The sequence below is a fragment of the Schistocerca gregaria genome, chromosome 4 (genome assembly GCF_023897955.1).
Source record: "Schistocerca gregaria isolate iqSchGreg1 chromosome 4, iqSchGreg1.2, whole genome shotgun sequence".
Lineage (NCBI taxonomy): Eukaryota > Metazoa > Arthropoda > Insecta > Orthoptera > Acrididae > Schistocerca > Schistocerca gregaria.
In genome coordinates, this window is record NC_064923.1 from 107,739,450 (window position 1) to 107,763,873 (window position 24,424).

Genomic DNA, 24,424 nt, shown 5'->3' on the forward strand with positions numbered 1-24,424 from the left:
ACCCACTGATGATGGGAGAGAAGTGTCGAAACATGTTTGAGTAAGGGGGAAAAAACAGTATTTTGCATAAAAAGCGTAACCTATGGCCAATAAAAGATTGTTTACGTTTTGATGGCAGGGTTTTCAATCAGATTATCAAAACGGAGAAGGACTGCCCTGTTCCCATGGATTAAGTTCTGATTAGGGTCAATTGAGCACCCTCGGGTGAGAAAGTCAGTGGACGTCTAGTTTGGATAGGTGAGTTGGTGGTGACCTTACAAATGTCGGAGACGAAGGTACGGTGGCTGGTATGCGTTCCAGTCCTATTGCACCTCCTGTTGCCACAGTGAATATTGTCTTCTCTGGTGTGCAGAAAATGGGCCAAGCTGCTCGCTATGGCGTCAGCGAGGAATGCTAGACACAGCACTCCCTCCGGCAGGTCACGTGCCTTGCGACAGCTTAGGCACTGTGCCTGACAGCAAGGCGTCGCGGGGAGCGGTAGGGGGATCAGCGAAGGCGGCACACAGACGATGAGCACCAGTACTCTCAAAGACGGACGGGTGCCTAGGCCTGAAGCTACAGCATCTCCCGGATGGTTCAGATGGTTCTGAGTACTATGGGACTTAACAGCTGAGGTTATCAGTCCCCTAGAACTTAGACCTAGTTAAACCAAACTAACCTAAGGACATCACACACATCAATGCCCGAGGCAGGATTCGAACCTGCGGCCCTAGCGGTCGCGCGGTTCCAGACTGAAGCGCCTAGAACCACTCGGCCACACTGGCAGGCTCTCCCGGATGGCGGAAGCATGCACAGTGTATAGCCAGGGAGGGGGTACATGTACAGGCTGGCAGGTGGTTCACATACTGCCCGGGAAGTGTCACACAGGGTCCCATCCAGGAAACAGAAGTCAGCAGCTTGCACTCTGTCGATTTGGACCTTCCACCAGAGAAAGGTCCAGCAGATCTGCATCTCTGGTCAGTCACTGCTGTGGCTAGTCTGCAGTGGTAGCATTTGGCGGTAAGTCAAAACAAGGCCAGCAGGCTGCACTCCTGTAGTTGAAATCTCCAATGCAGCACGTCACGATTCGCCTGCAGTGTCAACCTGTAACTAGCGGACTGTCATTCAGCCTGGATCAGTAACTCGGACAGACTGACCAAATGCTGAGGCCGAGATCTTCATTTACATGAATACTCCGCAAATCGCTCTTAAGTGTCTAGCAGATGGTTCATTGGACCACCTTCACAATAATTCTGCATTATTAAAATCTAAAAAGCGTGTAAGGTGTTAGGCAAATCCAACAACTTTCATGAAAACCCTGACATGATAGCAAATCCGGCAGTATGTCACATAGCTCCGAATAAATCCTGACATTAAATTAACCAAAGTAATACTATAAACGAGTGAGCAATTGGAATACCACAGAATAACACAAGAACGCCTGAATGCATGTCACACCTTCCCACAGTGAAACAGACGCAGTTCCGAGCCGAGGGGAGAAACGAGAACAGAAGCTGAGAGCAGAGCCGTGTAGGCCAGGAGGCCCTACGGTAAGGGACGGACACCCACATTGCCAGCCGATCGCCAAAAGCAGCCCTCAGCCCATGTTAAAAGATAGAGCCTTTCACAAGAACAGTATAGATCTTACAATACCACTAAAAGCGCCACACCAGCTGCAACTTTTAGCGTGAGACTATACGCATCTCTGTTACATTGCAAACATTAAAAACATTGCCCCACCACAAAAAGTATAATGTTTCTCATTGGATAGATAGAATTTTTGTAGGCGGAGCTTAAGATTAACATTGAGACCCTGACTGGTCAGTTGAAAACACAGCCAGATACCTTTTTCTTAAACCAACTTCGGTAAATTGTAGTAAGGAGAAGTTAGGAGAGAGTTGCTTCCGAGACAGCGAGGTGTGTGGAGCTGCGCCGCCCACCGCCCCCTGGTGTTGACAAACCACCGGCAACGTAATGAACGCATGCGATGCTCCATAAGAGCGCATAAGGCTTCACTCAGAACAGCTGAAGTCTCATCTGTTACATCCCCTTTTTGCTTAATACTAGTGTCGATCGTCAATTAAAGCTCATGGTATTCACATTTGCTACTTGAAGTTAAAATGTCAAACGCGATGATTTTTCTGTTATATAATTATTGAGAAGCCACATCAACCACTGTAATTTATGACCAGTTAAATAAGTAATTAAAGATAATTGAGGGTCACTTTAGACCATTTTTGATAGCTTTCTCATTTATGTAACTTAATTTAAACCTAGATTATAGATGTGATATGGCATAGGTCATCCTACGGTCCATTGTAGAACTTGGAAACCCATTCAGGGAATATTCATTCACATTTTTGTTGAACGCTGTTGGTTTTTATCATCCTGTATTAAAATATTTCCTTTCACCAATAGCGCAATTTATAAACAATGTTTTGTGAGTAGAATAAAAATTTCAGTGGTAAACTCAACTGTTTTTTCATCGTTATTTTACGAACTAATTAAAAATAGGAAATCCTTGAACCCCTTCCACTATATTGAGTTAGTATTAAGAATCTTTTACAGGGAGTGCAGTGGAGCTGACGCTGAAATCATTAAGTATTTGATTATTATCATCGCTAGTCTCACTGAACTCTTCTGAATTCTACATGTCATGTGTGGTCTGGCGTCTCCTTACCAGCAATAGGTCCCAAGTTCAAACTATTTAATTCCCTAAAAAACACGCTCAGAGCATCATTGCACGTAAGTGGTAGGGAGAAACGACTTAGAACAAACAGACACCACGCATATTGTTAGAAGCGCGAGGAGAAAACGAACACCTATATTTTTCCGTGCCAGCACCCAATTCCCTGATTTTATTACGATTCTCGGTTCACCCCAAGTAGGTCAGCGTCAATTAAATATTTTAACATTCGGAGGAGAATTTAAATTGTCTGTAATTGTAATGCCTAGGTATTAATAAAATTTAAGGCCTTTACCATGTAATCGAACTTAAACGGATTCCTTTTTAGCACTCATGTGGATGACCTCGCTCTTTTCATTATTTAGGGTCGATTGCCAATTTTCGTACCATTCACATTTTTATTTAATTCGTTTTGCAATTTTTTTGCTTGTCTGATGACTTTACTAGGCGATAAACGACAGCATCATCATCAAACAACGTAAGACGGCTGCTCAGATCGTCTCCTAAAACGTACATATAGATAAGGAACGGCAGGGGTCCATAATACTACCTTGGTGAACGCCGGAAATCACTTATATTTTGCTCGATGACTTACCGTCAATTACTCTCTGACATGAAATCACGAACCTAGTCACATAACTCTCGTTTTGTACAGTATGGAAACCCTTCTTGAAATCTAGAAATACGGACTCAATTTGAAATCCCTTGTCAAATGGCTCTGAGCACTATGCGACTTAACTTCTGAGGTCATTAGTCGCCTAGAACGTAGAACTAATTAAACCTAACTAACCCATGGACATCACACACATCTATGCCCGAGGCAGGACTCGAACCTGCGACCGTAGCGGTTGCTCGGTTCCAGACTGTAGCGCCCAGAACCGCACGGCCACTTCGGCCGGCAGAAATCCCTTGTCGATAGCAGTCAACACTTGGTGTGTGTAAGGCCCTAGCTGGTGTTTCACAAGAACGATGATTTCTGAACCCGTGTTGATTGTGTAATTAGGCCGTTCTGTTCGAGGTAATTAATAATGTTCAAACACAACATATGTTAAAAACTCCTGCTGCTTATCGACGTTCATGATATGGGGCTGTAATTTAGTGGGTTACTCCTAACATCTTTACTGAATATTGGTATGACCTATGCAGGTTCCCAGTCTTTTGGCACAGACCTTTCGTCGAGCGAGCTCTTGTTCAGTATGGAGCTTTTGCATCAGCACACTATGTAATGAACCTAATTAGTATACAGTCTGCACTAGAAGACTTGGTTTTATTAAGTGATTTAAGTTGCTCCACTACTCTGATGTCTGAAGCGGAGGTATTTAAAGGTAGACAACCCTTACTTGTAGCAGATTAGGCGTCCATTTGCCCTCGTCTGATCAGGGATGTCAGCAGTCCTATCCGCACCTTGGTGCCTCAGTTATGCACGGATTTTCCTGCCTCAGCATTTCTCATCAGTGCCAGGATACTTTTGAACGGTAGAGCTCAGATGTAGTGTGTTATCACTCCGTACTGTTGGGATTGCTGAGCAACATGTCGGCTGCTGTTATACTGCACGATTTGTGGTGCTTCTTGTGACTCTGCTGTGTGGGAATGAGTTACGAGAGTTGCCCGGCTTCTGCAGTATTGGCATTGTTCCCATGCTCTACATTATGGTTGTGACACACTCTCTGAGTTGTACTTGGTTTTTCTTTACCGTTTGTGTAGAACAATAGAGTTATTAGTGCATGAGGAGAACGGGTTGCTGGGCCACAGTAGCGTGGATTTCACATGCAGCTACTAGCAAATCAGTTTGCATCAGTTTCGACAATGTACACAGCTTTCCTTTCCGGAGGTTGTTGAGTGGTGTGATTTTTGGATTGAAAATTTCGGTGGCTGTTTCCATAATGGCATTAGAATTTGCTCTAGGGGAACAGCTGTTAAAGAAATTAGTTCTTCATGTGGATGTTGCATTACCTATAAACATAGCATGGGATGAGCACATTGCAGTATTAAAGAATGATTTATGAAACTAAAGAAGAAAGGAATTACAGTTAACCTATCAAAATCTTTCTTTGGAAAGTGGGAAGTGAAATTTCTGGGGCATATTACAGATAGTAGTGTTCCAGTCCAAGAAATACATAACGCATACATTTGTTTTAGGGATTGTATTTTTTTCTTTTTTCAAGATTTCTACCATGACTCAGCTTGACCATTCCTGAACTGTTATACCGATTTAAACAGAAATCCGTATGGCATTGCGCATAGGAAGAAAAGGGCAGTTTTAATCACTTAAAGACAGACCTGGTAAATGCTCTGTTTCTGTTGAATACTAATCTCGAGCAGGTGCTCAAAATGTCGACAGATGCCTCAGATTATGAAAAGTCTTGTGACGTGTTTGTAGAGGACTTAAGCAACTAAGACCTTACATTACCTAATCGCCTTTGCAAGTCGAGTTTCAACAAGCTTGAAAGAAATTACTGTGCCATGGAAATTGAAATACTCGCCATAATGTGGAAGTTCCAAGAGTTCTATTGTCTGTTAGTATGGAGAAAAATTTTAGAATATACAGATCATCAACCATTAAATTTTGTTATGCAATGTCGCTTAATACATCATAGATTGATGCAATGAGTACTCTATCTTTAGAAATTCAATTTTGAAGTAGGATGAATAAAGAAATAACAAAATGTTGTGTCCAGAATCTTGTCTCAGCTGCCTGTCTTGCTGAAAAACACTAGAACCACTGAAGCGCCAGGAGACATATATGAGACCTATTTTTTAAGATGTGGAGTGCACAGTAGAACTATGAGATAGCTTGCTGAATCAATGAAATCTGAACAGATACGTGATGCTTATTATTGTCTTACTGTCAAGACTTTTTGCGAACATATGTGTAGTTACTAACGATCTAATGTAATGAAGTCCGTAAAAAGTGAAACTTAACTCTTCATGTTACCATTCAAGAAGCTTACAGCAAGTAATCAGTTTTATAAGAGCTAACAGAACGTCCTTTCACCTGTGCTGATAGACAATTGCAACTGAGAATTGAAAAATTACGATATCCGTAAAATACTAAAACCCAGGCAGAGATTATTCACAGTGCTGTCCACTCCAAATATAAGCTTTACCTTTGACAACTTTTTGCCGAAGTCATTCTTTTTCTCAATGGCAGCTGTAATTATTTTTGCTCAAGGTAGACTCTCTCGGCATTCGTATCTGCTAATTGCTTATCAGAAAACTTGTGTGATTGGCTTCAAAATCATTTCTGGGTTACCGCCTCATAAACAGAAATCTGAACATGGTCAGTAAAAACTAAAATTCACTTACTAGCCATGTGCAAGGCTAATGACCTGAAAGTTAAATTTCTGCTACACTTTTACATCAGAAGAAGGGCTTTAACACTGCAAAAAGTGTGTGCAGTGAAAATAAACTTGAGTCCTTGTAGGTGTTTGGTGTCCAGCAAATTCTGTATGTGTCTCTTGCTTGTGCACTCGAATCTTTGTCTTGCTTCTGTGTACTGTACATCTGAATTGTGAAGGCAGTTTTATGTGTTTTAAGCCCTTATTCAGTTCCTAAAGCTAGAATAAGTTATGCCATGGTTTTTTGATAGTGTATGTTTGAAGTGTGATTTAGTTCTACGGTTATTTCTATTTTACTGACGTAAGATTTTGCACTTTAATCTGAGGATTTGTTAAAGGAGCTACAATTATGGTTTTATGATTACTCTGTTCATTTTAATATAATCCGTTTTTCATAGATGTGATCCGCTATGAGAGTTGTCGTCAATAAATACTATGACTGCTAAAACATATCTGTGCTCCCCCGCCCCCACCTACACACTACAACCCATGTTGTAGCTAAATCAGTCGTACCATCATGGCAATGTCCATGGTGCATTGCAGCATGTCTAAGTTCCTGGAGTCCCTTTCCTGGATAAACTGATGGGAGTGGAAGGGGCATAAGAACACTTGCATCGTCCTGCAGTCACTCATCAGTAAGTATCTGCATTGTAAGCCGTGATAATACAGAGATATGCAAAGAATCAGTGCAAATTTGTTTTCGTCTTACGACTTACCTTGTGCAAACTGTGTATAAACACTGTAGAAACAACCAGTAAGGTTGTGCATTGTTAAGACACAGATATGATGTTAGAGAGACTGGAGTTTGCTCTGTCCAGCAATCCTTACTTAGGTTTTCCAAAATCAGTTCAACCAATGCTGGGATGGTTCCCTCAGCAACGCCACTGCAATCAAATGTCCGATCTTCGTAAAAACATTCTTTTGTATTCCATATGTTTGTATATTTGAGCTATGAGCTTTCATTCTGTCATGATGATAAATCCTGTATCTATATCAGATATATAAATAATAAAATTTCAATTGAAGAAAGATCTAGACACCGTATGTAGTGGTCCTGGGTTTCTGACCACAATATCGTCATCCAACGGTAGCAAATAGACACCTGGTTGTCAGAATTCAACTGTAGGGGTGACCTCGTGGTTGGGTAAAGCAGAGTCCACATGGAACGGTGGAACCAAACAGTACTTTCAGGAGATAAACAGCTTTTATTAAGAGTGAATTGTCCATATCAAGACTGTCTGGAACCCATGGCTGGAAATCGCTGATGTGGGAGAATACAAGGACAGCAATGTTAGTAGACACTGGAAAGGTGGCCTTGCTGAGGCAGCTAGTAATGGCAAAGTCCTGCAGTGGGCAGTGAGCCCATGAGCTGTGAATCCGATGGACTTCTGAGTTTTGGCACATGACGGATGGATCTGCTGGGGTCGACGTCTGAGAGCCTCGGGCTAGGTGGTGCTAGCAGACCAGTGTCTGTATTTGTCTCTATTAATGTGAGCAGACCTTGGAGGCTGTCAGTGGTGTGGACACGCTGAAAGGGTACACCTGAGCTTTCGACGTACCTCTGCAGGTGGCAGAATCGTCTGCAACAGTTGTACTGGTTGACAGTCAGAGTACCTCGCTTGGGCTGCTATGAATTTAACACAAGCTGTCACACAAGAGATAATTAATAGGACAGTTTTTAGTTGAGACATGGGTGTTTTATCACACAACCAGGATTACTATATGACGATGAAATGGTCCATATGAATTCCTGGTTATTATAAAGTTCCATGCTAACATACACTTGAATAAGGAATTATTGCAGGATGTATTCGAGCTCAAGACATACAAAGAATATGATAACTGACGATTATCGTCATGGGACAATAATACTCTAACACTTAGATCCCCTCGGAAAAACTGTCTAGTTTAGGTGAATGGGATAAATCATAATCTACGAATGAGTTACGGGAAGACAAATACATGATGGATACATAAAGTGACAGCCTGAAAAAGTCAGGAGGATGACAAACTACGACATGGAAAGGACATCAATGACTGTATCATCAATGAGACATCAGTTACTCAAGGAAAATATAAATTTCATGGAACATAATCGACACTATCTGCGCCATTTAGGAGTATCATTCCGTGTCTCCTGCCGAAGCATTCCCTACCAGTCTACATTTAACTCTCCATATATGCTCGTGGAATAACAACTCACCAATGCGAAGAGCTCTGCTAACAAGACTACAGTCTGCTCTCTTAGCAACAGTTTTACCGTTTTAATCAGCCGTTTCATACCTACATATACAGTTCTTAAACATTTCTAAGTTGCACTCCTGCTCTCCAGCTGTTTTCCGCTTCAGCCAGTACACTACTTTCCACATACATATTTCTCTGAGACTATCGTCCTGACTTCCCATTCCCTGTTACTTTCTTAAGATTAACCAATGAGGAGCCTTCTTATAACTTGTTAGAAAGAAAGTTTGTTCATCCTGTTCAAGACCCTTTGCTTTACAAAGAGAAATGAATTGCTGTCCACAGTGCAGCTCCTTGCTTTCACAGAATACACAGTTCTCTGTTACCGTCTTTCCTCTGCACACGCGTTCTGGGGAGGTGACCGACCAGTGCAAAGCAAAGTTCCTGCTTGTAAAAACTACAATTCTGCCTGAGTACTGGTGTTCGTCGTGCTACGTTAGATAACTCTATGATAATAGTCCTGGAAACCACATCACACAGAGCGCATTAGGAGAGAAGCTGCCATAATGTGGCGCACAGACATCCAGCCGAAGCAATGACTGGAATGTGGCATGTACCTGCCACTAGTGACGCTTCATCCTGTCTCATTCTCTCCTCTGAAAACCAAGCTGAAGCTCTCAGTGTGGCCTGCCCACTGCCCGTGATCCCTCTCCTGACCCTGGATCGTCAAGGATTCACCTAAACTACAGAAAATAACACATGTAAAACAACCACTAGTTAAAATTGAAGAAATGCTGGTGATGAGCGGGGATGAATTTAATACGTGCCCTACATGCAAGCACACAGCTGAGGACTGTATCCGTAGCCCCAAATACAGTGAATGGAAAGAAAATGGACGAGCATGTGACGAGCACGTATGCATTTCAATACTCACACAGGTAGATGCTTGTGCTGGAGCTGCCTACCTTTTCTGAAAACCTCACATTAACTTAGCCCTATTCCACAATGAACTACAGGTGTTTACCTTGATGGTTGGAGACCAGATGGCTTAGTTCAAAAGATCGCCACGAGTATGCACTGTCAGTCCTCCACCACCACCCTCTCTCATCATATAGTCAAGATGGCGGTCCAGGAAAAAAAGGGACGGAAACCAATAGGAAACCTAAGTCCAATCATGTGTCGGACTTCAGCCAGTAGAACAAAAGTATCCTGTGACGTCATCAGAGGGGATGTAGGGCAGGCATAGTGCAGCATCCAGATCATTTAAGTTCATAACTGAGGTGTGCTGTAGATAAACAGAGTTGTCACCTGATTTCACATATAGTTCGCTGTCATCATACACTGTTATATTAGTGTCACACCAGTAAGGTGAATGTCTGGGGAGGATGAGTTGGATAATAATCTCTAGTTATCTTCTGATTGATGTAGCACTCTGTATGACATATTTAATTCCAGTCAAACTCATAAATAGGCACTTTTACACCCTTAGATGCATTTTCAATTTCTATTCTCACATTCAAGCCCCAGTCATGATGTGCTTCTACACCCATGTTTACATGTTTTGTTCCCTGGGAGTTAAACTGTGTTAGAACTGAAAAGCATAGGTACACCTGATACCTTTTTATCTATAGCATCTGTACTCTGTGCCTGGCCTAGCAGAGGGATGTTCTGCTGGGATGGGTTGTACGTTGATAACCAGTACTGTGCCCCATCTTGCTGTTGTTTAGGACCAATAACAGCATACGATGCATTTGGAGCAGACTGCATGTCCTCATCACACAAATCGATAAAGCGATGAGTGGGACAGACAATAACATCTCCATGTCCTGCTCCACCAAGAGGGCCATGTGTGCTACACGTTCCAACGTGATTGCTACAGGTCGTGACAAGATGGCAAGTGAGGTTGCTGCAGGTCCAGATGTAGCAGAAGTCGACATATTGGTGCTCCTCCCGCCTGCAGGCTTGGACATGTCGAATGCTATTGCTGGATGAACAGGAGGAAGTGTTATACGTCGACCAAGACACGAAAACAAGCAATAACAATAATAATAATGTTAACCATAGGCAAAGATGTGATCTTGGATATTTGCTTTTCCATTTCTTCCTGTCTTGCAGGGCTGTGCTGGATCTCGAGTGCTGTTGATGCTTCGATTCTTCTTCTTCTTCTTCTTCTTCTGCTGCTGCTGGATGACACAGCCTGCCCTACATCCCTCCCAATTATGTCACTAGATACTGCCATCCTATCGGCTGAAGCCTAAGACATGACTCGATTCAGGGTTCCTATTGGTTTCCACCCCATTTTTCTGGACCGCCATCTTGGACTATGTCATGGGAGAGGGTGGTGTTAGAGAACTTATAGAGCATTCTGGGGGCGATGTTTCGAACTAGGCTAGTTGGTCTCCAACCCTAAAGGTGAACACCTGTGGTTTGATGTGGAAAAGGGCTAAGCTGATGTGAAGTGTTCAAAAAACGCAGTTAGTTCCAGCAGAAGCCCCTATCTGTGTGAGTACTGACATGCGTGTTCACACTATTTTGCTGCATTGCCATCATTTGTCGAAAAGTATTCACCACACTCTCGTCCATTATCTTTTCATTCCATTCCTTGTGTAGGAGAGTATGGATACAGTCCTCAGCTGAATGCTTGCATGTATTACACATATTACATTCATCTCTGCTCATCACCCTCATTTCCTCAATTGTACACATGGATGCTTACACCAGAGTGGGTAAAAGTTTTGCCTGTTGCATTTCAGAAGACAGACTGACACTGGGTTTCATCAAATCGTCTACAGTTACAGCACAATCATTTATCAGCACGAGTTGTGAAGCATAACTTATCCCATCTTCATTATATGATGAAGAGTATTCATCTTCACCAAATATCATTGTTATCGTCAGATGCTAATATACCCCTCCTTCTCCAGCACCTGCATCTCATCCAGTGAACAGAGTACACAATTATGTCTGTCTTCCCAGTCCAGCAGCTAGACATAGTCTGTTTCCCCATTTTTCCCCAGACCACCATCTTGGATTACATCACAGGAAGGTAGAGGTGGAGGGACGATAGCACCTACCGGAGGTGATGCAGTGAACTAGGTCAGTTGGACACTGGAACTCATGGTGAAGAAACCAGATGGAGCTATTGCCTATGAGAACTCAATCTTTTAAATAAACAATGCATACTTTCATCCATTCCATCCACAAGCCCAGTGTAGACCGTGTCCTTTTCCCACCAATTTCATGATGGGGGGAGAGGAGGAGAGGGGAGCAATCTATACAAAATAAAGACTTACATCCATTCTATCTAGCAATGCATCACAGACGGAGTGCTTTTCCCGCCAATTTCCAGACGAAGGAGGGGAGGAGAGGTGGAAGTGGAGGCTGGGGGAGGGGATGGGGTTAGGTTTGTGGAGGCAGCCCAATTGACCTATTTTCCAGCCAAAATTTGAACTTCCAGCCATGCTGCTACATCTATAGCTGCCATCTTGGATCCGCCATTCTGAATAAATCTGGCAACCATGCAACATGGTGTGACACCAGTTTTGTCCTGCTACTACTTTACACCATGTGCCCTCTGTATATAAGTTCTTTTTGTTTCTGCATATTCTGGTAGTTGGCAGAAGTTGCTTGAAGATAGGTGTTTATCACTTTGTGAACTTGTCTCTTAGAAATAAAGATGATTTATGTTTGTCTTTAGGATTTTTGGGCTAGAATTTACTGTGATACTTTAATATACGCTACACTATGGAACAAGAGATGGACTATTACATCAGAAGAATGCAGCGACGTATTTTATTTGATACATTACTTTGGCTATATTCAACAATTGGAACGTTATTTCTATTTTGAACTGAAATTTCCTTAACCTTTCATATAAAGGGAGTGGAAGAACTTGACCCATAGAGTGACCATTTCATTTCAACATATTTATTTGCATCATAGATAAATCATTAAAAGTATTACAGTCATAAATCAGACAATTATTTCTTCAAGAAACGCCATTCAGGCAAACTTTAAAAACTGCTTATTATATAAAACCACAAATGAATTAATCTCTTTAAAAGCATTTAAAAACCCCCAACTCAGGCCAAGTAAATCATTTAAAACAAACTTTACATCAAATAACAGGAAATCAATTATTATTTCCACATAGATTGAAAATCGCCCGTCCCAGGCCGAATATTACCAAACAATTTTACAAGGTTATAGACAGTTTGATCAATAGTAACTCAGTTATTTCCCCATCGAAATTGACATACGTCACTAAGGCTGAATTGAACCGGAATTTTAGAAAACGGTTTCAATTAAGACACAGTCTGCTAGAAATCCCTCAAAATTCTTAAGACAAATATTTAAAACATTAACCTGGGCAACCTTGCAGAGGCAGCACACGTTTTAGAAACCTCCAGCTTGTACAATAACTGAGGCCCGAGATTGTGAGGCCGCAACTTGACCACGAATGGTGGAGGCGACTGAGTACTTATCTTAGAATTAAGATGTGGACTCCGTTTGTACTTCCACCCCGTTCAGAACACCGAAGTCGGAACCAAACAGCACAAGCGAGCTCAGGCGAAGTCCACCGCCCTTACGCCCGCTAGTAATTTAAAAGGGGAGACTCTGTTCTACGGTGGCTCACTGCTTCCGATCTGTGAAACATAAATGAGAAGCGACAACAGGGAACCACACAACCGTTCCTTCACCTTAATACTCAAATTTATACAGAAAACTACTTCGATAAGATTGACAATAATGAAACTGATTTCATTCCTTTAAGCAGAACCAAGTACACGAATGATGCAAATGGAACTGGCTCATTAAAACCCAACATCTCATGGAGCACCTTACGTGCCCCTGTAAGGTACCACACGGCAATCTGTAGACACGGAATATAGATCGTTCGGTAAGGCTGCGTACATGTATCAATGTTTTAGACACTTGCCAGCTGAAGTAAGAACAATACTATTAAGGAGCGAAGCACACAATAAGAGGAGTGAAATATCACATCACAGGCCTTGCAACGCTTTGCTGCAAGGGCAATCAACATTATATTCCACTAATCGTTGGTAGGTCTTGAATTATTTAACTTGATGCCAGCTGCTGGATCGATGTGGGGAAGACGCCAGACGTTGCTTAGTCCGATAGTAACTGCGTGTTCCTTCACGGAAGCGAGTCACAAGCATAGCTTCACGAGGTTGCCAAGAAGCCGCAGCGCCGGCCCGCTGTTACTGATCCCAGTACGATGAAGCGCTAACTGCCGCCCGTACTCGGGCACACCGTGTCTGCTGTCGTCTCTCCAACGTCTCGCTAACACGCGCACTTCCACGTGCCGTGGCCAACATTGTTGTCCCTTTCCACTCAGTACTGCCCGCTATGTCCTGAGCCGGCGCAGGCTCCAAAGACAAACTTCTGCCAGAGGGAATCGATAGTGCCTAACCAAAGACAACCTTGGCACCAGTCCTGCCACACCTATACATCACATCCCAATGGCTCTGTTTTCATAATTTTTGATGTTTTTCGTTCAGGTATGCAAGTGCAGCACATATTCAAATTATTTTCTAAGGTAAATGTTCTAAGAGTTTAGTAAATGACGCCGATTTTTTTTAATTTAATCTTATTCTGTCCCAGGACGACAAGCTGACTGCCAGACTATTTATTCATAAAATGTAATCTTATGATTGAGGAGAATATTCTGGACAAAATTTAATCCTCAGTATTTTGAAGGAAAGAAATTACAGGACGCATGTTCGACAATAACCGATTGTACATAACATTTTACACACAATCAGCAGAGGGTTTTGCCTTGGCAGAAAATCCTAAGAAATTTTGGTCTAATGTCAAATCGGTAGGTGGATCAAAACAAAATGTCCTGACACTCTGTAACAAAAATGGTACTGAAACAGAGGATGATAGACTAAAGGCCGAAATACTAAATGTCTTTTTCCAAAGCTGTTTCACAGAGCAAGACGGCACTGTAGTTCCCTCTCTAGATTGTCGCACAGATGACAAAATGGTAGATATCGAAACAGACGACAGAGGGATAGAGAAACATTTAAAATCGCTCAAAAGAGGAAAGGCCCCTGGACCTGATGGGATACCAGTTCGATTTTACACCGAGTACGCGAAGGAACTTGACCCCCTCCTTGCAGCGGTGTACCGTAGGTCTCTAGAAGAGCGTAGCGTTCCAAAGGATTGGAAAAGGGCACAGGTCATCCCCGTTTTCAAGAAGGGACGTCGAAGAGATGTGAAGAAGTATAGACCTATATCTCTAACATCGATCAGTTGTAGAATTTTGGAACACGTATTATGTTCGAGTTTAATGGGTTTTCTGGAGACTAGAAGTGTACTCTGTAGGAATCGGCATGGGTTTAAAAAAAGACGATCGTGTGAAACCCAGCTCGCGCTATTCGTCCACGAGACTCAGAGGGCCTTTGACACGGGTTCACAGGTAGATGCCGTGTTTCTTGACTTCCGCAAGGCGTTCGATACAGTTCCCCATAGTCGTTCAATGAACAAAGTAAGAGCATATGGACTATCAGACCGATTATGTGATTAGATTGAAGAGTTCCTAGATAGCAGAACGCAGCATGTTATTCTCATTGGAGAGAAGTCTTGCGAAATAAGAGTGATTTCAGGTGTGCCGCAGGGGTGTGTCGTGGGACCGTTGCTATTCACAATATACATAAATGACCTTGTGGATGAGATCTGAAGTTCACTGAGGCTTTTTGCGGATGATGCAGTAGTATATCGAGAGGTTGTAACAATGAAAAATTGTACGGAAATGCAGGAGGCACTGCAGCGAATTGACGCATGGTGCACGGAATGGCAATTGAATTTCAATGCAATCAAGTGTAATGTGCTGCGAATACATAGAAAGATCCTTTAGCTACATTATAGCAGGTCAGCAACTGGAAGCAGTTAATTCCATAAATTATCTGGGAGTACGCATTAGGAGTGATTTAAAATGGAATGATCACATAAAGTTGGAAGACTCTGCAGGAGAGACGTTCACTAGCTCGGTACGGGCTTTTGTTGAAGTTTCGAGAACATACCTTCACCGAGGAGTCAAGCAGTATATGGCTCCCTCCTACATATTACTCGCGAAGAGACCATGAGGATAAAATCAAAGAGGTTAGAGCGCACACAGAAGCATACCGATAATCCTTCTTTCCACGAACAATGCGAGACTGGAATAGAAGGGAGAAACGATAGAGTCACGCATGGTACCCTACACCACACACCGTCAAGTGGCTTGCGGAGTATGGATGTAGATGTAGATGTATATATTGGCACACAGGTTAAAACGAGTAATGGACCGGATGGTACCCTCAGAACTGCACACAGTCTTTCTCTCAGCAGGCGTCCTGCAGACGTCTGCGCTGTTACGGTGAATATTTCCGGAGCTAGCGCGAGTGCGGCGGGCCTTTACAGAGAGCGGCTGCACCGCGAGCCAGATATCGGCCGCAGCAGAGAACAGCACAAGGCAGGGCGGAACGGTGGCCCAGTAGGTGGGGGCGGGCCAGTTTTCGCGGCGCAGTGAGCGCCCAGCCCAGCCGCCGCCGCCGCCGCGTTTGCAGACAGAGGCGGGCTTTGAAGCTGGCGCGGCTGCTGGCCGGGGCCGGGCCGGCCAGGTCATGCATATTTTATGAAACATTTGCTTTGGGCGGGAGCCCCGCAGCGCAGACAACGCCCGAATGATGTTCCGACGACTGGCGGCGGGTCGCCGATCCTCCGCCAGCTGCCGCCCTCTTAGGCTCGGTCGTCGCCTTTACCTGTGCTACTTTGTGCTACCTGCTACCGAAGCAGAGCTCAAACTGCCTTGCCATAACAAAGGTGTGCCCCCAGGATTCTGTGTTGGGTCCTCTATTTTGGGACATCCACATGGAACCATTAATGGACAGCTTAGCAAAGAGCGAAGTTGCGCCTCCTGTTGGTGGGCGGCCGTAGCTGCTATGATGTCGAGCCAAAGATTCAAAGGGCCACGAAACAATACAAAAATGGTGCAACAATTCTAAAATCAAAATACCACCAAACAACTCAACCTATCTCTTGTAGAAAGGACAACCACACTACTGGCCATTAAAATTGCTGCATCAAGAAGGAGGAATTCTACCGTTCCTCTGCCGAAATTCTTAAGATTTTGACTTCCAAGAGACGCGCCTCCAGAGGCTTGTTCAGAGATTTCACGAACCTGAAGCCGAGGGCCTGCCGCTGGAAGCTGTCCCGTGTGAAACCTGCATTCTCGCTCAGCCCTGGCGCACTCACCTCTGCTGGGAGCCAACTCACTACAAGTAAAAACTGGACGAACGTCCAGCACGCTGGAGTAGCTTGGATCAGCAACTTCTGTTAAACAGTAGAACGGAAAAGTAGTCCAGGTAGCCAATTTTTACTTTTTATTCATGCGGTGATTACACTACTGGCCATTAAACTAGCTACACCAAGAAGAAATGTAGATGATAAACGGGTATTCATTCGACAAATATATTATACTAGAACTGACATGTGATTACATTTTCACCCAATTTGGGTGCATAGATCCTGAGAAATCAGTACCCAGAACAACCACTTCTGGCCGTAATAACGGCCTTGATACTCCTCGGCATTGAGTCAAACAGAGCATGAATGGCTTGTACAGGTACAGCTGCAAATGCAGCTTAAACACGATGCCACAGTTCATCAAGAGTAGTGACTGGCGTATTGTGACGAGCCAGATGCTCGGCCACCATTGCCCAGTCATTTCCAATTAGTGAGAGATCTGGAGAATGTGCTTGCCAGGACAGCAGTCGAACATTTTCTGTATCCAGAAAGGCCCGTACAGGACCTGCAACAAGCGGTCGTGTGTTATCCTGCTGAAATGTAGGGTTACGCAGAGATCGAATGAAGGGTGACCGAGACGTGTAACCAATGGCACCCCATACCATCACGCCGGGTGATACGCCAGTATGGCGATGACGAATACACGCTTCCAATGTGCGTTCACCGCGATATCGCCAAACACGGCTGCGACCATCATGATGCTGTAAACAGAACCTGCCGAAACAATGACGTTTTGCCATTGGTGCACTCAGGTTCGTCGTTGAGTACAGCATCGCAGGCGCTCCTGTCTGTGATGCAGCGTCAAGGGTAACAGCAGGCATGGAGTCCGATCTGAGAGTCCATGCTGCTACAAACGTCGTCGAACTGTTCGTGCAGATGATTGTAGTCTTGCAAACGGCACCACCTGTTGACTCAGGGATCGAGACGTGGCTGCACGATCCGTTACAGCCATGCTGATAAGGTGCCTGTCATCTCGACTGCTAGTGATACGAGGCCGTTGGGATTCAGCACGGCGTTCCGTATTACCCTCCTGAATCCATAGTTTCCATATTCTGCTAACAGTCATTGGACCTCAACCAACGCGAGCAGCAATGTCGCGATACGATAAACCGCAATCGCGATAGGCTACAATCCGACCTTTATCAAAGCCAGGAACGTGATGGTACGCGTTTCTCCTCCTTACACGAGGCATCACAACTACGTTTCACCAGGCAAACCGCTCAACTGCTGTTTGTGTATGAGAAATCGGTTGGAAACTTTCCTGATGTCAGCACGTTGTAGGTGTCGCCACCGGCACTAACCTTAAATGCTCTGAAAAGCTAATCATTTGCATATCACAGCATCTTCTTCCTGCCGGTTAAATTCCGCGTCTGTAGCACGTCATCTTCATGGTGTAGCAATTTTAATGGCCAGTAGTGTACTTAGGAACTCAGCAGTGAGAATCGAGGGCTCACCAGTTGTCCGGCGACGAGAGGCACTTTAGCTGGGAGTCAAACCGTAACCCAAAGCGGCCTAGAAGTGTTAATAACGTCATAAGCATTGCATATAAAAGATCCATCTTCCTCCTGAATTACTAATATAATAACTGTGGCGTCGACAGTTACTATGCCATAACGCAGGTGCACGCTCTCGTAAGTTGGCACTACGACAGAAGACTAACTACGCCGACCACATCGCCCTCTGGCCGACGCTGTGGAGCTGAGAGAGTGCCGTCGTGATTACTGCCCCTTTTAATCAAGAGCAGACGGTGTGGAAATATCGCTTCCACTACCGAGTGGGCCAGCTTGCTGTTGAGACTTTATATTAATTATGTTCAGTTTGCAAAGAGCATACCTAAATCATAGCTAACATTTGCTTCAAAAATCATAAAAGAAGATTGTATACACGGAAGAAACCTGGAGATACTGACAGGTTTCAGAAAGATTATATAATGGTAAGACAGAGAATTAGGAACCAGGTTTTCAATTGTGAGACATTTCCAGGATAGATGTGGCCTCTGACCATAATCTATTGGTTAGGAACTGTAGATTAAAACTGAAGAAACTACATAAAGGTAGGAATTTAAGGAGATGGGACCTGGATAATGTGACTAAACCAGTGGTTGTACCTAGTTTCAGGCAGAGAATAAGGGAACAATTGACAGGAATGGGGGAAATAAATGCAGTAGAAGAGGAATGGGTAGCTCTGAGGGATGAAGTAGTGAAGGCAGCAGACGATCAAGTACGTAAAAAGACGAGGGCTGCTAGAAATCCTTGGGTAATAGAAGAAATATTGAATTTGATTGTTGAAAGGAGAAAATACAAAAATGCAGTAAGTGAAGCAGGCAAAAAGGAATACAGACGTCTCAAAAATGAGATCGACAGGAAGTGCAAAATGGCTAAGCAGGGATGGCTAGAGGACAAATGTTAGGATGTAGAGTCTAATCTCACGAGGGGTAATATAGATACTGCCTACAGGAAAATTAAAGAGACCTTTGGAGAAAAGAGAACCACTTGGATGAATATCAAGAGCTCAGATGGAAACCCAGTTCTAAGCAAAGAAGGAAAGCAGAAAGGTGGAAGGAGTATATAGAGAGGGTCTATACAAGGGCGATGTTCTTGAGCACAGTATTATCGAAATGGGAGAGGATGTACATGAAGATGAAATGGGAGACGTGATACTGCGTGAAGAGTTTGACAAGGCACTGAAAGACCTAAGCCGAAACAAGGCCCCAGGAATAGACAACATTCCATTAGAACTACTGAGATCCTTGGGAGAGCCAGCCCTGACAAAACTTTACCATCTGGTGAGCAAGATGTATGAGACAGGCGAAATACGCTCAGATTTCAAGAAGAATATAATAATTCCGATCCCAAAGAAAGCAGGTGTTGACAGATGTGAAAGTTACCGAACAATCAGTTTAATAAGCCACAGCTGCAAAATACTAACACGAATACTTTACATACGAATGGAAAAACTAGTAGAGGCCGACCTCGGGGAAGATCAGTTTGGATTCCGTAGAAATACTGGAATACGTGAGGCAATACTGACCTTACGACTTATCTTAGAAGAAGGATTAAGGAAAGACAAACCTACGTTTCTAGCATTTGTAGACTTAGAGAAACCTTTTGACAATGTCACTGGAATACTCTCTTTCAAATTCTAAAGGTGGCAGGGGTAAAATACAGGGAGCGAAAGGCTATTTACAATTTGTACAGAAACCAGATGGCAGTTATAAGAGTCGAGGGACATGAAAGGGGAGCAGTGGTTTGAAAGTGAGTGAGACGGTGTTGTAGCCTCCCTCCGATGTTATTCAATCTTTATATTGAGCTAGCAGTGAAGGAAACAAAAGAAAAATTCGGAGTAGGTGTCAAAATCCATGGAGAAGAAATTAAAACGTTGAGGTTCGCCGATGACATTGTAATTCTGTCAGAGACTGCAGAGGACTTGGAAGAGCAGTTGAACGGAATGGACAGTGTCTTGAAAGGAGGATATAAGATGAACATCAACAAAAGCAAAACGAGGATCATGGAATTTAGTCGAATTACATCGGGTGATGCTGCGGTTATTAGATTAGGAAATAAGACACTTAAAGTAGTAAATGTGTTTTGCAATTTGGGGAGCAAAATAACTGATGATGGCCGAAGTAGACAGGATATAAAATGTAGACTGGCAATGGCAAGGAAAGCTGTTTGAAGAAGAGAAATTTGCTTACATCGAGTACAGATTTAAGTGTCAGGTAGTCGTTTCTGAAAGTGTTTGTATGGAGTGTAGCCATGTATGGAAGTGAAACATGGTCGATAAATAGTTTGGACAAGAAGAGAATAGAAGATTTCGAAATGTGGTGCTACAGAAGAATGCTGAACATTAGATGGGTAGGTCACATAACTAATGAAGGGGTATTGAATAAAATTGGGGAGAATAGGAGCTTGTGCCGCAACTTGACTAGAAGTAGGTATCGGTTGGTAGGACATGTTCTGAGGCACCAAGGGATCACCAATTTGGTATTGGAGGGGAGCGTGGAGTGTAAAAATCGTAGTGGAAGACGAAGAGATAAATACACTAGGCAGATTCAGAAGGACTTAGCTTGCAATAGGTACTGGGAGACGAAGAAGCTTGCACAGGGAAGAGTAGCATGGACAGGTCGATCAAACCAGTCTCAGGAGTGAAGGCCACACAACAACAACATGTTCAGTTAAATTTTGGACGGCAACGAGTACTTGTTAGCTTTGAGATTATACAGAATATGATTTGACATTGAGTACCGCTCTTCACATCCTAGTAGAAGGTATGTATGCGTTCGATATTTACTTGTGTTTTTGACTCTATTAAAATTGTTGAATGTTACATGCAGTACCGAAGTGCTTCACTTCTCCAGCTCCTACTCGCTTCCTTCACTCTCGGCCTATATTACAGAAACAATTCACAGGAGCAGACCCAAGAACCGCCTATCCAGGCGAGATACAAAAGTCACAGCTTACTAACATCAGTAGTGGGTTACGGCTCGGGAGCCTGGGCGGACAGGCTCACGAGGGTGGTGCCCGCCATGACGTTGAGAAGGGTGAAACCAAATATTAAGGTCAGTTGGGGCCTACAGGACATCCTTGGGTTGGGCCCTGTTGGTAATAATGGGGCTCTGCCCCCTTGAGATCAAAATAAGAGAACAGGCAGCATGATTCAGGGCGAAGAAGGGGGAGATCGGAAAAACAGGGAATATTCTGGGGATTCAGGCTGGGGATAAGGGGGTGATCAAGAGATGAGGTGAAGAGCTGTGGCAGCAATGGGAAGCCGATGACACCGGCCGAATAACTTTCCAATTCTTACTAGATGTCAAAGAACATTAGGTCTGGGATACTCTAAGCCAACGCGGGGATAGTTCCATTTTCTCGCTGTTCATGGGCCCTATCCGACATACATGTGTCGGTTTGGGAGAAGGGCAACGCCTTCGTGGGACCTTAGTGCACCGGAGGGAAATCCCGATCATGTGGTTTACGAATGACCCCTTTACAGTGATGCAGCAGCTGCGCTAAGACAGCAACTACAGAACCACGACACTTTCGAGTGCTAAAGAACCTGGCTAACAATGTATCACGAAAAGTTATTTATGAATATCTGAGGTACAACTGTGAGTAACGACAAATAGCAAAATGTATCCCAGTATCCCAATCCCACACCGCATGTGCGTGGATAAGTCGACTGCCTTTACAGCTGGAATCCGCCACGTGCATGACTAGGGGACTGGAGTACAACAACACCGAATCAGACAAAGCACCGGAATCGACGACCTAGGGTAGATTTTGTAGTAAGTAGGACTTAGATATAAGTAAGTAAACAATAGGAACCTGCAGCGAAATAGTCAAGATATGTTTGGCCTTCCCAGTGTCAGGGATTAGCTCGGTGGGGAAGGTCGTGCAGTGTATGTTTACATATTCAACTCGCACACCTGTGCGCTGCAGGTAGTGTAGAGGTTTAGTTCTTAAGTACACCACCAGAGTAAGTAGAACAACATCACTAGTAAAGTACCTTGCCCATTGTAACTAACACTACTTGTAGCTCATTTGTAAGCTTTGAAAACTATCTGCAAAAATCATTGTAACAATTAAAGGACCCACTAATTGAATAAGGCGGTGCATTCTATTTATAATAAAAGATTAAGAATAAAGAATTTCTTAGGTAAAAGAAAATGCCTTGTGACGAAAACGTCCGTCCAACTTTTACAGCAACTACAGCTTAACGCTTTCCGCAAGTATTCTTATCCCGAAACTAAGGTCAGAAGGCATGTAGCTTTAGCATGGAATGTGCTGTGTAGAAGCGAGCAGAAGGAACGAGCATTCCCAACAGTCAGTAACCTCGTCGATTAGTGTTATGGTGACTGTTAGAAAACAGCGTTCTCATTCCGGCTTCCGTCAAGTGCGAAGATGACGCTGTAATTCGCTACCTAAATGGTAAGGGCGTGAACGCTGCTGCGATTCATAGCGAAATTGTTTCAGTTTGTGGAGAGGATTTAATGTCAAGGAAACATGCCGTGAAGTGGTTACGTAATTTCAATTCCGGTAGGACGGAAATCCACGATGAAGACAGAAGCGTAAGGCCGTCTATTGTAACTGACGATGTAGTGCAGAAAATTGAAGAACATCTCTCTGATCGCAGTTCGACCATTAACGACCTGCATGGGGTTTGTCCAAATATTTCACGAACTGTTGTTCTTAAAACCGTAACAGATCGACTAAATAATCGCAAGTTGTGTGCGAGATGGGTGCCCAAAATGGATACCGATGTACACAAAATGAACAGAGTGAGTGCCGCTGGCTGATTAGTTGACCGTTTTGAGACTGAAACGGAGGCTTTTCTCAACTCTATAGGGACAGGAGATGAAACTTGGGCTTATCATCTACTCCAGAGAGCAAACGATAATCAATGCATGCGGCATACTTATTCAAACTCAGGAAATAGCGAAGGAAATCATGGTGTCAGTCTTTTGGGACAGAAAAGTGGTTCTGCTCGTTAATTTGTTTTGGAAGAGGTGAAGCAATAACTGCTGAAATATACTGTGACACCATGAAGAAACTTTGCAGAGCCATACAAAACAAACGTCGCGAGATGTTGACAACGGGATTCTGTCTCCTCCGTGAGAATGCGCGTTCCCACACAGCTTGTGCAAATCAAGAGCTGTTGACTTCATTCAGTTGGGATATTTTCAGCCACCCGTCTCACATCCTTGATCTCGCAACTATTGATTATCATCTGTTCACTAAATTAAGGAACACCTTCGTCGAAAACACGTTTCCGACGATGACGAGGTGAAAATCAAAGTGAAGTACTGGCTGAAAAAGGCGGCGGGAAACGTGTACGACGCAGGAATGAAAAAACTCGTCCCACGGATCACTAAATGTAATGAGGTAAATTTGTGTGAAAAAATAACGCAAGACCTATACTACAATGCATGAAAAATTTATTTCGGACTTAAATAATTCTTCTAAAGTTACTTCCCGTATTAGGCTCGCAATTCAGTTTCTTGTCACTTCGCGTCACCGGTGCGCCAACAGGAAACAAGAACGAAGAAAGATAAAGATGTATCCTAAAGTCGAGGGCCACGCCATTAGCAGCAGACACAAACTCATACAGCACAAAAAATAGGGAAAAGAACACTGTCCTTTCATATTCATATGCATTCTTAAGGTGTACATGAAAGCTTACCGTACCCTGTAAAGCCCCAAATCCGAGGTCACATAAATTTTGAACAAGTTTCTTTCCGTTTATGATACATAATTTTCTTATATGGGACTCTGGACAATGCAGATTGACTTCCAAAAGTTTAGGTATTGACGTGGCAGAACCTTTGCGACAGCGACGGGAACGAGCACCTTGTAAACGCGGTGGAACTCGGCTGTTGGCACGCTTCTGCCATCAGAATCTATGGAAAGTGGCTCTAGGACTGTGAAACCTCGAAAAGGTGAGAGGGGGCTGGAAGCCCACACCATGTAAGTGACCATTAATCTGTTCCGTATACATGTATCTCACACGCAGAGGTGGAAGCACTCCTAGACAAAACGGTAATGAAATCTTGTACCATCGGTAGCTACAATAAAAACCTTTCTTACTTTTACCAATTTAGATTGTTAATAGTGATAGTCAAGAACCAGTGTACTTACTTGAACAAATCTTTGAATAATTATGGAGGACGAAAGTAGTATATCATTGCAAAATCGAATAATATATTAGAAAAACGTCAAGGATGTACGTGTCATTCTTCATATCTTTATCCATTTAAAACTACCTTTTTGAGTGCCTACAGAGCACTGTATTGAGAGGTTATGCACATTTGCTGTGTTATTAATATGAATAGTCAATCAGCATGCACACATTTTCATCTTCTTACTCTCTTTATTCTTCCTTCTTCTTACACGGTGACAATTATTGAACTATATGAGATGAAATTGTCATAACT

General features: G+C 43.4%; 1 protein-coding gene across 1 annotated transcript in view; it reads right to left on the reverse strand.

The window, feature by feature from the left end:
• LOC126267624 (uncharacterized) overlaps positions 1-15,817 on the reverse strand; it is a 71,272-nt gene extending 55,455 nt beyond the window's left edge. The window contains exon 1 of the mRNA XM_049972923.1: positions 15,568-15,817. Coding sequence (XP_049828880.1) covers positions 15,568-15,817 — 250 coding nt within the window. The remainder of the gene's footprint in view (positions 1-15,567) is intronic.
• Between the last annotated feature and the right edge of the window lie 8,607 nt (positions 15,818-24,424).